The sequence below is a fragment of the Apis dorsata genome, unplaced genomic scaffold, assembly GCF_000469605.1.
Source record: "Apis dorsata unplaced genomic scaffold, Apis dorsata 1.3 scaffold_1261, whole genome shotgun sequence".
NCBI classification, from domain to species: Eukaryota; Metazoa; Arthropoda; class Insecta; order Hymenoptera; family Apidae; genus Apis; species Apis dorsata.
Genome location: NW_006264358.1, coordinates 40,497 through 53,632, shown reverse-complemented (window position 1 = coordinate 53,632; position 13,136 = coordinate 40,497). Strand labels below are relative to the sequence as shown.

General features: G+C 35.2%; 2 protein-coding genes across 6 annotated transcripts; one reads left to right on the top strand and one right to left on the bottom strand.

Moving 5' to 3' along the window:
- Positions 1–1,261: 1,261 nt before the first annotated feature.
- Positions 1,262–9,088, bottom strand: LOC102678870 (relaxin receptor 1). 4 transcript variants are annotated; one of them, XM_006625093.2, is made up of 21 exons: positions 7,677–9,088; positions 7,174–7,287; positions 6,815–6,886; positions 6,574–6,676; positions 6,391–6,462; positions 6,241–6,312; positions 6,027–6,170; positions 5,884–5,952; positions 5,747–5,812; positions 5,426–5,497; positions 5,239–5,310; positions 4,843–4,914; positions 4,658–4,729; positions 4,509–4,579; positions 3,859–3,972; positions 3,420–3,565; positions 2,887–3,037; positions 2,184–2,313; positions 1,877–2,067; positions 1,556–1,711; positions 1,262–1,475 (listed from the first exon to the last, which is right to left on the bottom strand). In XM_006625093.2, the coding sequence occupies exons 1-21, from the start codon at positions 7,762–7,764 to the stop codon at positions 1,330–1,332; spliced, it is 2,193 nt and encodes a 730-aa protein (XP_006625156.1). In that variant the 5' UTR covers positions 7,765–9,088; the 3' UTR covers positions 1,262–1,329. The 4 variants fall into 4 exon arrangements, with proteins under 4 accessions (XP_006625156.1, XP_006625155.1, XP_006625158.1 ...); XM_006625092.2 differs by having other exon boundaries at positions 1,264–1,475; positions 3,859–4,020; positions 5,426–5,494; XM_006625091.2 differs by having other exon boundaries at positions 1,266–1,475; positions 3,859–4,020.
- Positions 9,077–12,833, top strand: LOC102678658 (odorant receptor 9a-like). Of its 2 annotated transcripts, XM_006625090.2 has the most exons (6): positions 9,134–9,602; positions 10,632–10,917; positions 11,016–11,115; positions 11,241–11,351; positions 11,651–11,806; positions 11,887–12,833. In XM_006625090.2, exons 1-6 carry the CDS (start codon positions 9,134–9,136, stop codon positions 11,935–11,937), a joined length of 1,173 nt encoding a protein of 390 aa, XP_006625153.1. In that variant the 3' UTR covers positions 11,938–12,833. The 2 variants fall into 2 exon arrangements, with proteins under 2 accessions (XP_006625152.1, XP_006625153.1); XM_006625089.2 differs by lacking the exon at positions 11,887–12,833 and having other exon boundaries at positions 9,077–9,602; positions 11,651–11,876.
- Positions 12,834–13,136: the final 303 nt, after the last annotated feature.

Sequence of the window (13,136 nt, the reverse complement as noted above, 5' to 3'; positions counted from 1 at the left end):
GAGGCGGCCCACGTGGCGGCGAATCGTAGAGTGCAACGATGCGCCTTTTTTTTTTTTTGGCCGGTATAATAATTTATGTTCCTTCGTAACGCTCTCGATCCCCTCTCAATAAAAATATTTAATTACAATATGAGATTGCCTTTTTAATTTGCGCCGCGATATTTCAAATATCTTCGCTTGTTTGAACGCGATTAATCGGTTCTCGTTACGCTTATTAATCGCTGAAAACTCAATTACACCGTCGATGTATCAATTTTTCGATGTGTTTAAAAAAAGAAAAAGAGGAAAAAGGAGAAGAAAACGCTTCTTTGGGAAATAAGAGTACGCGTGGCGAATAATTTTTCTGGTTACCGTACAATTTATGAATATTATAAGGGGATATAAAAAGGGGAAGTTTAATTACGAGGTGAAATTTCGATCTTTAACGAACTTTATGCTTCCATATAGATGATTTGTATCTTATCGACGCATCTGTCGGCTAATAAAGGAAGGTAATTGATTAAACTATTTATCAAGGTAGAATACAATGTTCAATCCTTGATTAATAAAAGGGATACCACCTTTAAGATCCATGCAAAGGAATTAATTCTGTTCGATGAGGTAAAGCGTGGGTGGGTGCGTTGAATAGGAGGGCAACTGTAACTAATTACAAAAGATAATGGCAAAACCGATGGACAATGTCATTTTACGACACCGTGAAATTAACTTCCTTCTATCTCGAGAAAGAACTTCGAGTTAAACGTTTAAGATGATAATAAGTTGGAGCTTCGCCGGCCAATGATCTTCAATTTATTCCGGTAAAATACGACGTAAAATACGGGATTGATCATTGTGAATCGTTGAACAATGTGGCATTGAATTTTACGTTTAATGTCAATGTGACTACTTACCACCTACGCGTGATCGACTTTGTCTATATGTAGATAATTTTATCTTCTTTTATCTTCTTTTATCTTCTTGACATTGACTTTGATTGATAGTGTGATAATCGTTTAGGATAGGTTTATTAACTTATTACTTTGTTGAAAATTTTTAATACGATATTGAATCGTTTCTTTTCTTTTTATCGATGCATAATAATTTTTTTCCTCTCATATAATTTTCAGAAACCATGTTTTATTTTATATGCAACAGCAGTTATACAGAGAAAGAGTTTTTTTCCCTTTCCATTGAATATTCAACGATAGTGTATAATTCTTTATAAAATTATTATTATCAAGAGTTAATTTGTTGAATCGATGGCTTGTAAGCATTGATACGATTAATTTTGATATCAATTTTTCAAGAAAGTAAGTGTCTTTCTCGAATGAATCGTAATATAATACAAGTTCATAGAACGTGATCGCATTTTACACTCACAATTTTCTCTTTATTAAATTGAAACAACGATGGAATTTTATCGTCGTAATTATTAATTCCATTGTTCAAACACGACGTTATATTCTTCTTGTTTATCGTCGTGGATATCCGCGAATCTATAATATTTCCTTGTCAATTTTATTCATTCTTTAAATTAAGTTTAATTTAATCCAATATTCAAATTACAATGAAATACCTTGGGAGGATTTTCGTGTCACGCAATTATGCACTTTTCTAAACCATTCGTCGTGCAATTTCTCCCGAAACTTCGGAGTGGTGAACGTGTATAACAACGGGTTAACCGCGCTATTCACGGGTAATATAAAAATTATCACCCATGCGTGAAGATCGGCTGTAACAAAATGTAATATTCCATTAAATTATTTTTGAACTCGAGCATCCATTTCTTTTTTTCTTTTCTTTTTCTAAATCAAACGTGCAATTTAACTCTGCAAATCGAATTATCAGTTATCGATTAACATTCATAGTTGGACGATGCAATTTTAAAATAGTTCACCTGGAATGGGATACTTCAACAAAGCTCTAATCTTCAGAACGATGATCGGTGCCCAGCAGGCCGCATCCGTTAAAACGATGAGAAAAAATCGCAAGGCGAATTCAGAATCGCCGACAGACAAGGAACAGGCGTGTCTCGTTTTCCAAATGCTCAGGAACATACCGAAGTAAGCGAAACCGATCGTGATCAGCCTGTAATCGCCAACTAACATTAACAACTGCTCCTCCTTCGTTTCGAAACGAAGAAACATTTATTAAATCAACTATTTCTGATTTCTGATTTTTTCTTTTAAATGGCCACTGCTTACCCCATAAGATTTATTCCTAGAAAGATGAAGGCCGAATATTCCCATCCGATTAGGAATGGATCGTCGATGTGCAGAGGAAAGCACATTCCGTTCACTCCGTAAAATCTCGTGCTGCTTCGCCAGATGATCACTTTCAAATGAATTACAATTAGTTTGGAAACGTGTTATTATCTCTCTGGATTGAATTGTTAGATTGAATAAAATAATTCGATTGTACTCGTGCTTCGAGATACGTTGAAACGAGTGAAGAGAGATTTGTGAATTTTTTGCAATCAAGGAATTTGATTCCTTTCCTTTAGGAAGGAATAAACAAATTACTGTAAAAAATATAATATAAAATATAAAAAATAAAAATTCACAATTCTGTCGATTGTAAAATCTGATAATCGACTGTAAAAAATTTAATGTAAAATATAAAAAATAAAAATTCACAATTCGTCGTTAAATTTTAAATTATTAGAAAGCAATTATTCATTATTTTGAATTTCAATAGTATTCATTATTTAAAATCATTAAATGTTACTCTCTTCTATACAATTAGAATACAATCAACGTGACATGTAATTCATTCACAAAATGACGAAACAAGCGCATCGTCTGGTTCGCATTATTGCAACCATTTAAGAAGCAGCCCGACATCTTGATAGATTAGATATTATCACCGATCAAGATTCTCGAACAGATAAGAAAGGTGAAAATGAACCTGGCGCGAGGGCGAGCGTAATTCCTATGATCCAAATGATGATCACCGATGTAGATGCTGTCTGGGGTGTCATGGTACGGTGACCTTTCAGTGGTGCCGCGATTAGCACGTATCGTTCCATAGACATGAACGACAGGATCAATACAGAAACCTTGATAAATCGATTCCATTTCAATGAATTAACATTCGATTACTTTACAAACACTCGAATATTTAATAGATATTAAAATAAAAGAATCTGTACAGCTCGCTGTGAATGATATTTCAATCTTTTAAATTATAAAAAAGTGTGCAAAGAATATTTAATAGATATTAAAGTAAAAGAATCTGTACAGCTCGGTGTGAATGATATTTCAATCTTTTAAATTATAGAAAAGTGTGCAAAGAAAATTGCGAATAAGTTTTCAATAAATATATATAATCAAAAAAAAGATTTGATATTGATAATATTCTGTCCGTCTTTCTGAGCAATTGTCGAGACTCGAACATGAAATTTGGGAATAGTTAACGAATTCGCAATTTATTCGAAATACCTCCAAAGACGTCATTGCCAAAATTCCTAAGAATGTGCAAAACCAGGAGGACATCCACATGCTGGCAGTTTGGTAATAATTATCGCGGAATATTATGTCCGCAAGAGCGACTATGAATAGATACAATCCCATCAACATATCGGAGACTGTAAAAAGATTATACGATTCTTTGCATGATTTACGATGCATAATATTGAGATAGATCGTGTCATTTTTACAACGTTAACAACAAACGAGATCGATTTTTTTTTAAATAAAGTTTCAAATAAATATATTTTATAACACGATATATCGAAAACATTAGCATAACTTTTTGATTATAAATATTATTATAAAATAGGGATAATGATATTTGTTAGTCATAAGATTAACTACGATCCACTCTTAATTTCATAAATTCAGTTAAATAAATTAAATAATATTTAAAAATATAATTTACCTGCTAAATTCCGAATAATGATAGTTAATACACGGTTCTCGTCTTTGGCCGTGAATCTTCCCCATAATACAAGCACATTGCCCACACAGGTGACACCAGAAATTATCCATACTGCTGCTCGTAACAAAGTTTTATCGAGCAAGTGAGATAACGACGATACGCCTGTGTAGAATATTGCCATCGAATATGAATCCATTATTTGCATTTTAATATTTTTTTCTTTTTTTTCTTTTTCGAACGAGTCAAAAGTTTAATAACAAGTTTAATCGGAATATTACCCCTACAATTATTATTAGTTATTATATTAATAACTAGTAGATATTTTATAAGCGTGATTAAAATCATTAAATAATGTTATAGTAGCTGTAATTTCGTGAGAAATGTATTTAATGGCCTAATAGTAGCCTCATAACCCATTAACGTCAGATTATTTTATGCGAGGGTTGTTCGTGATTAAAGCCGCATAGGTAAGTTAATAGGACGTAGTAAATCACGATTATTTATAAGGATGAACCGAAAGAACACGTTTATACCGAGTTATTATTACCGAGTTATAAAGTCTAAATTAATTTTAGTTTAATATCTTATAATCGAATAATACGAAAGAAATTAAATTCGTATCATTTTTTTTTTTTTTCTCAAACTCTTACCATCGCTGGTGGGTCGACATCGTTTTACGTTGGGTGTATACGTGGCACAATAATGAAACTTCTTGAAGTATCTGTAAAATGATATTCGCCAAATTCCTTTTACGTACGAAATAAACTTGTCCGACGTAACACAGATAGAATCTACTTACACGAAGTCCAACAGCTTGAACACGTCGAACGTATTTATCTCCAACGAATCCAAATTTATACCCTCCAAGTCTCTGATAATAAAAATCGGGCGCAAAATCACTCGATTAAAAGAAAAAAAAAATTTCCACGAATCGCAAATACGATAATAACCGTATAAAATATAGAAATTTAGAATAGAACTTACAGAGAGCGAAGTCTCGTCAACGGGCTCAAAACGGTTATCGGTAAATTATGTAAATGATTATAACCTAATTGTCTGTAATGAATAACAATTTTAAAAATTATTCGATGTACACCAGGCGCAGGTTTATAATAATCCCCGTTTAAACGGGCTTTAATTCTATCATAAAATTTGCTAAAACGACACGGCAAAACTCGTATCGGCCTTATTTTCCGCGCACGTACGTGCCGGTACAATAAATAAAAGTTTTAACGCCGGCATACGTGACGTTCCTCTCGTTTGCTTTTCTAACGCCGTGTGTACGACGGTAAATATCAGGTAAACATGTTGCAAGCACGCGCGTAGCTTAAGACGTGTAGCGTTACAATTTATGTGGATACCGGTGCCTCGTATACTTACAGGCTCGTCAGATTTTTTAACGGTTGGAATACATTGAGCGGGAGGGTCGTTATTTCGTTGAACGCCAAATTACTGAAAGGGAAAAAAATCCGTTTTGCACACGACACACGGATGATGTACGACGGACATAACTTCGTTACACTGCCATAAGGAGCGTACGCAAATTGATGTAACGCGAGGAACTTACAGTTCGACCAGCTGCTCCAAATTTTGAAACGTGTCCTCCTCGATCCCCTTTATCTTGTTGCTTTGCATACTTCTGGTTCAGTGGTTCATAAATAACAACGGTTAAAAAAAAAAGAATAACTTTAACCCTCTTAGAGGAATTTATCCGCGATACTTTTTTGCGGGAAGAAATTTAAAGTTTAACGAGTGTTAAGACGTGGTAAATTAGAATAGAACTTTGGAAAAATAGTCGATGATAATAATAACTGTAATAATTGTGAGATACGTTGCTTTTTTGAGGGATTAATCTTTCCATATTTCTTTCATTTACTTACGTACGTACAGGGATTTTAACGAGGGACATCCAGCGAACAGAGGAATCGATTCGAAATTATTTTCATCCAAGAATCTGAAATTTGAATTCTTATGTAAATCGGGTTTAATTTGAAAAAAAAAAAAGGAAGAAAGAATCGAACTTACATCTCGCTAAGCGTTGGCAATTCCGACAACCGCAATCCTTTCGAAGTCAATTGATTTTCGTTCAAATTTCTATAATAACGATATAAGACGAATTCTAGAAGATTACGAATAATTAATATAATATTACATTTTAATTATCTTACATAAGTTTCAAATAAACGCTTCCTTTGAAGTCTGAGAAATCTGCCACAATGAGTCGATTCTTATTGGCCTTCAAAGATTCCAATTTAGTCAAACCGGTAAAATGTCCAGGGAGAAATTCACTAATTTCGTTATTATCCAAAGCTCTGTTCAATCGAAAATTTATGCGAGTTCATCATTTTATATGAGAATTAAAATTACATTCCATGTACTCACAGCCAGAACAATTTGGTTAAATTGGCGAAAGCTCCTTTCTCTAGCTCACGTATATTACTGTCATCAAGATACCTAAAAAGTAACATTAATATTACATTTTTCAATATTCAAAATTGGTTTAATAAAATTCGAGTTAAGTAAAAAGCTTACAGTATACGAATCTCGGAATATTGCGCGAAAGCACCCGCTGAGACGTGTTCAATCGAGCTATCGTACAAAGTTCTAAAAGAAATCATCCAAGATAAAGAAACGTAATCTATGAACGTTATAAAAATTAAAAAATTATACACTTCAGGAAGGAATTCCCCCGTTCGTAACATTTAAAATTCTTACATGGAAGTAGTTTGAGAAGATAAGTTTCGTGGAATTTCCGAATATCCTTGACACGTTGCACGGCACATCACGTACTTACAACCGACAGGAACGTCGGTGGCATCTAGCAGAAAGGAGAAAAATACGTAAATTGACAATTCTTATCTCGTCCATTGCGTATCTCTCTTTATATCGTAGCATTTTTATTTCCGTTACACGATATTGTGTTCCGTTCCCCGATAAATTATGGATATTGCTTTACCACAAACGAACTCCTTCACAGCTTTGGAATCTCTGTCACTGCCAAACCAGTCCAATACTCCGTGATAATCATCTGCATACAAAGTAAACTTTTTATATTTGCTCCAACAAAAAGGGAGGGGGAAGGTTTGCATTTATACAGTGTAAAGAAGAAGATGCGCGGCGTATAAAAATGTCATAACATCGTAACTAAATTTTAAATTTAATTTGTTTCTTGACCGAGAAAGAGGTGGTTTTGATACTCTTGATACCCAATACAAAAGTGTCACGTGCAAATAATAAAATGTCCAAACCATTATTTTTTTGTAATTCTTTTTTTTTTTTTTTTTTTTTGCGAAAAATAAATATGAATGAACCGACAGCAGTTCTGCTCGTCATCTCCGTATGGACATTGGATTTCTTGGTTGCACCAATTTTTCTGGGGTAGACATATGGTGGTGTTCTGACAAAGGAACGTTCCCATTGGACAAGTATCTGAAATCAGAAAAATTAAAGTTAGATATAGATAAGACATATATGCATTTCCAACGATTGTTTGCAAACATAAGGATTCAATGAAACACGAAATCGATCTCTAGCTTCCAAATGAAAAATGAATGTGTTATTTGTTTAAGCAATTGACCAATCATTTAATTTCTTCATTTTTTTTATTTATTAACTCCATTTTATTCCTTAATCGCTACGAAAAAGAAGTAATCTTATATATATAATAATTGAAATGTAATTTTAAAATCTCAGGAATATATAAACAAATAAAACATTTTGATAATTTTAAATCACGCAGATAATAAATAATTTCTTAATAATCCATCGATCCATATATCAAAAATCAAATTACTTTTTTATTAATAAAGATCGCATACCTTGGCTGAAATAATACATCAACCCCGACAAAAGGCACGTGGTCGCGATCAGGAACGCGCCTATCGTACCGATATATTTGTACCTCATCTTGAAACTCGAACTCCTCCCTCCTTTAAAAGCGTTCTAACGCCCCTGTGCTCCACGAGCTTCCGTGTCTCCCCTCGCATGAACAACGTTCCCCACGTGCACACGGTGCAACGACTGCATGACACTGGTTGCATTCGCTAGCTCGGTCGCAAGCTCCGGCCACCACGCACACGCGCTCTTCATCGTCCTCGAATCGGAAAGGATTTCTTGTCCGTCCTTTGCGCCTCTATTACTCCAAATTACGTCCATCGATTTACCTTAGCGATCTATCTCTAAATCGTAGCGTAGAGAATGCAACAGTCTCTTGGAACGAAATGTTTAAATCGACGTAATCTTGAATCGACGAGTACTCTTCTCATAGTTTGTCTTGCTTGAAATAATCTTCTCGAGTGTAGATAATTATTGATGGAATCGATAGATGATGGAAAATGGTGATGAGGTTGTTAAGCAATATTTAAGAAATTAGACAAAATTTGAAGGGATATTATCCAGTTTTTATTTTTTAACCTGATAAATTGAAATATTAGAATATTAGATGGAAGTCACAGTTTGAAGCAATACGAATCGAATACGCGTTTTCGATCAAACGAAAGGAAAGTGATGCAAGAAAATAATTGTTTTCCGATCGTGCAAAATAAAAATTGTTAAATGTGTAGTGCAGGAAGTAATAATTGCTCAATTACGTGTCCGCTCACGGAAAGTTCACTCACGATCGTCGCACTAAGCGAAACTCTATAACGTATGCAGATAAGTCTCTGACAAAGTTGCAGTCACGATTCGAGCAATTCGCGCCAATGGCGTGACTCGCCTCGAAACAATACCGATCGAGGAATGTGTAATTACCCATTAATGGAGAACTAGTATCGATCGAACGAACTGTCACGATTCCAACCGACCAGAATTTCTGATTTTCCAATGAAAATTACATACCTCCAATTTCCTGCACTTACGAGTAATCCAACTTTTTACAAACGGAGACCAATTTTCATTGGAAAAATTAGAAATTCTGGTAAATAATTGGAATTTTACGATACGTACATAATCGAGCAAATCGAAGATAAATATTTAACGAGATCGATACGAAAGAAATTACGTTTCCTTTTTCTTCCACTATTACAACCGTCTTATAGAAGATTGTAGAGCAAAAAGTTATTCTTATAACATGTTCTCTTCTACCATTCTCGAAGATGAAAACCAAATTAAAGTTGACACGAAGAGAGCTTTAATTTTATCGCGACAAGATTTTTTCGAGACATTCGAAAATCTATAAATTGCAATACTCGATACTTTCATTAATATATATATATATATATAAAATAAAAACGTTAACGACTCGCGATACCGTGTCAGAGTTGTCGCGTCCTCGACGATGAGGAGGCCGATATCGTCGTACGTAGAACTGTTTTACGACAAGAACGTGATTTCGTGGAGCAAACGTTTGTTGGGCTTATCCGGCCTGTGGCCAGATAATCGCAACGACGTTCGATTCTTTCTCTACATTACGTACGTCGTGATCTTCACTTGGCTGGAGATCGTGACACTGGTCCAGAATATACACGACCTTGAGAAGACATTGAAAAATATCACGCTATCGTTCCCAACCATCTTGATAGTGCTGAAGGCCGTGATGTTCCGGATGAATATGCATCTCGTCCTACCGTTGCTGACGGTCGTCAAGAGGGACGTGAACGAGGGCCTGTATCGTTCGGCGGAGGAAAGGCGGACGGTCGTCTGGTATAACGTGGCCGCCACTTTATTTTCCACCTCGTCGGCCTTGTCTTTATTCTTCGTGCCCACGTTGTTTTACGCCAAGCCAATCATCGGCTGTCTTTTATCGAGTAAGTTCGATCGCCCGATTTCTTTCCGTCCCGATGTAGTTTTTTGGAAAATAAAGTATATTTATTTATAACTTCATCGACGATGTTTCTTCGATATCCTTCGTCGGGAAGAATTCGCGCGTATCTTTTTTAAATTCTAAAAATTAACGCACTCTCCGTACATTTACATTTCGAAAGATTATATATATATTCATTATCGATGACGACGATCCACTTATCAAATTTTTATAATCGCAAAGAGATATTTGGTATTGCAAAAATTAACAATCAAGAGAATTTCAACATCAAGAACTTAATTTTATACACCGTGTATCGAGAATGACGTTTCATTAAAAGTCGAAAGAACGTCTTTGGATCCGGTGTTCGTTGCGAAAAGAGTGGTAAAAATGGCGGTTTTATTAAAGCAGCGGGCATTATCGACGCGTCACGGATAGTCGGGTAAGATAAATCAAGATTTTAATGCGGACTTTATCGCTCGAATCCAGGAAACGCACTCGATATCTGTATCCATATGATCGCGCTTACAGTTACCTAACGTGTGCAGGTTTATGGTGTTTCGTGGCGAGACAGTTACTTCCTTCATGGATACACAAAACGGTTACGTTTTACGAGGTTGTCACAGTTCGACGAGGATTTTGCACGACGACCACCGGCAGTGTTCAGTTTCCCTTTTTCCCAACAGTCGGGCAAACGCGAATTTATGTACTCGATGGGCTTCCACGTTCTTCCCTCTCTTCGTTTTCGATAAGTGGCCTAAGTAGCGGAGAGTGGATAGCCGGATTTTTAGCTTTTCCGATTTTTCTTTTCTTCGTTTTTTTTTTTTTTTTGAGATGGAGTGGAGTGAAAAGTTTCAGTTATTATTATCGCGTTCTTCGTTGTAACGTGGAAATCTTCGAAATTTTTTTTAATCCACTGATTTTCATCAAAATATAACGTTAATTATTTTATTTTTTTAATTGTATATAATTCACACGCGCTTGAAAAAAATTTATTATATAATTTATATTAATACATCTTATCGATTCACAGAGTACAATAATTGTACCCTTCCTTTCGAATTACCCATGAAAGTGAATAACGTTTACGAAATAACGAAACTGCAAACGTACGCCTTGTTCTGCGTTTATTTGATACCAACGAGTACATTGTTAACGATCGGTGCAACCGGGGCGGATAGTCTTCTGGTGACATTAACGTTCCATCTTTGCAGTCAACTTTCAATTGTAGCATATCGCATGAGAAACGTCAATATCGAACCGAAGATGTATTTTCCGAAAATGAAGGCACTCGTTGAACGGCACACCGAACTTCTACGGTGAGTCGTTCGTTTAAAATAAATCTAAACTTTGATATTTGAATTTTGATGAAAATATTAGGATCGCATGATCATCCATTTGTTTAATTTAATTGTAGATTGGCGAATATTTTAGCGAACACGTTTAGTTCTCTCATGTTTGTACAAACATTAGGATTAATATTCTCACTGTGCATCGTGGTCTATCAATTACTTATGGTAATGTTGTAATTATTTAGATATTTATAATAATTTTTGCACTTTATTAAAAGCACTTGATGCGTGTGTTTCATTTTTTTTTTTTTAAATTCAACGAGGATCATGCAATTATAAATATTTTCTAGACAAGCGAATCGGGAGAAGATATGAATACGATACATTTTATAATCTACTCTTGTGCTGTTATATTGTTAGCATTCTGCTATTGTTTCTTGGGAGAGTGTCTCATTAACGAGGTAATTATCAAAAATCTTATAATTAGAGAGGAATTTTTGTTTATTTAAATTTTTTTTTCAACTTACAATTTTTGAAATATAATAATTTAATTTAATTGATTGGGATTAACAAATTCTAAACTAGTTTTAAAATTAATTAGATATCCTGTTGAGTTGTTTATTATATTAATTACTCTTTGGATAAGTTATAATTTTCTAGGAACATTTTAATCGAAATGTGTCATGAATATTTATTAAAACACTTACACAATTTACACTTAGACAGTTTTAATAAAACTATAAATCGCTATTATTTTCAGAGTAGCGAAGTGCAAATGGCTTGTTACTTTACTAATTGGTACGATTTACCAGAGCAGTACACGCGGTCTTTAATATTTTGTATCGCTCGAGCGCAGAAACCGTTATACCTAACAGCTGGCAAGTTTTACGTATTTTCTTTAGAAACTTTTGGCGTTGTAAGCTATTTTTCAATTATAAAAACCATCAACTATCATTGTCTAAATTCTTCCCTTACATTTGCCTAATTTATTTATAGATAGTAAAAGCATCAATGGCCTACCTCTCCGTTCTAAAAAGTATTATCTAAACAATTAAACACCAGGTTAGCAGGTTTAATTTATCAAAATAAAAAATAAAAATAAAACCAAAAAAGTATTTGTTCCAATTAACTACGAGTAACGATTAAAACCTTGCAACCAAATCTTAGAAACTTAAATATTAAATCTAATAATTACTTTAAACGTATCAATCTTTCGTCGTACGATAAAAAATTAAAAATCTTCCCCCTTTAATCCTCGCCCTTAATCTCTCTACTTTTTTTACACTTATAAAATTTTCTTTTTCTCCCCTCCTTTCGTACACATGCCATTACCGCTTTATTTCACGCCACGATAAATGATGCACGATTGACGATGATTAACCGAGGGATATAAGGTGTCGGGCCGGGAAAAGAAGAAACGTCAACGTCGACAAGGTGGAGTGGCTACAGAATCCGAAATGTCGAAATCAATATTCTTCCCGTTGGAAGGCCCACTTCCACGAACTTCCTCGTGGCCGGGCAACATCGCGCCGATATATCAGCTTCTCGGAATGTGTCATTCCACCTAATCGTCGCCGAGCAGCGGCTCGTGTTTGGCTGAAGGAATTAAAAGAAAAATTTATTTCGGTTTATTCAAGAAAGATACAGAATGTACAACTGCCGAGGGAGGATACAAATTATGCATATAACTCGTGCTTCACGGTAAATAATCGTCCCTATTGCCAGGTCGAAGCACATGGACCCTGCCGTCGTGCGTTATCTCTTTACAACGACCTCGATCCTACGAATGGAGTAACAGCTAACGTGCATACGGCCTTCACGATACACCGATCCCCTTTTTTTCTCGCGCCACACGGCCCACGGTTGCAGCGCGTGTGTACACTTTCAGTGGCAGGAACTTTCAGTAACAGTGGTGCATCCTCCCGTGCTCATCTTTCCAAAAGTCGAGAGAGAAAGAGAGAGAGAGAGAGAGAGAGGAGAGACAGAGAGAAAGAGAGAGAGAGAGAGACACGGGATGGATTTCCAACTCGCACGCGGAAATAAGACAGAGACGGGAACGTTTTTGCACGCGTTTCAATTCTACAACGAGAGATACACGGTCGAGTATAGGAATCGATTCGAAAGAAATTGTTGCTTGCTGGTATGGAGCGAATTCTTAGCGATCGTGGCCGAATCGTGTAATATAATATGTTTTTTCGCACGATGAGTAATGAAAGCGATGATTATAAAAATATGAAATAGAAAAG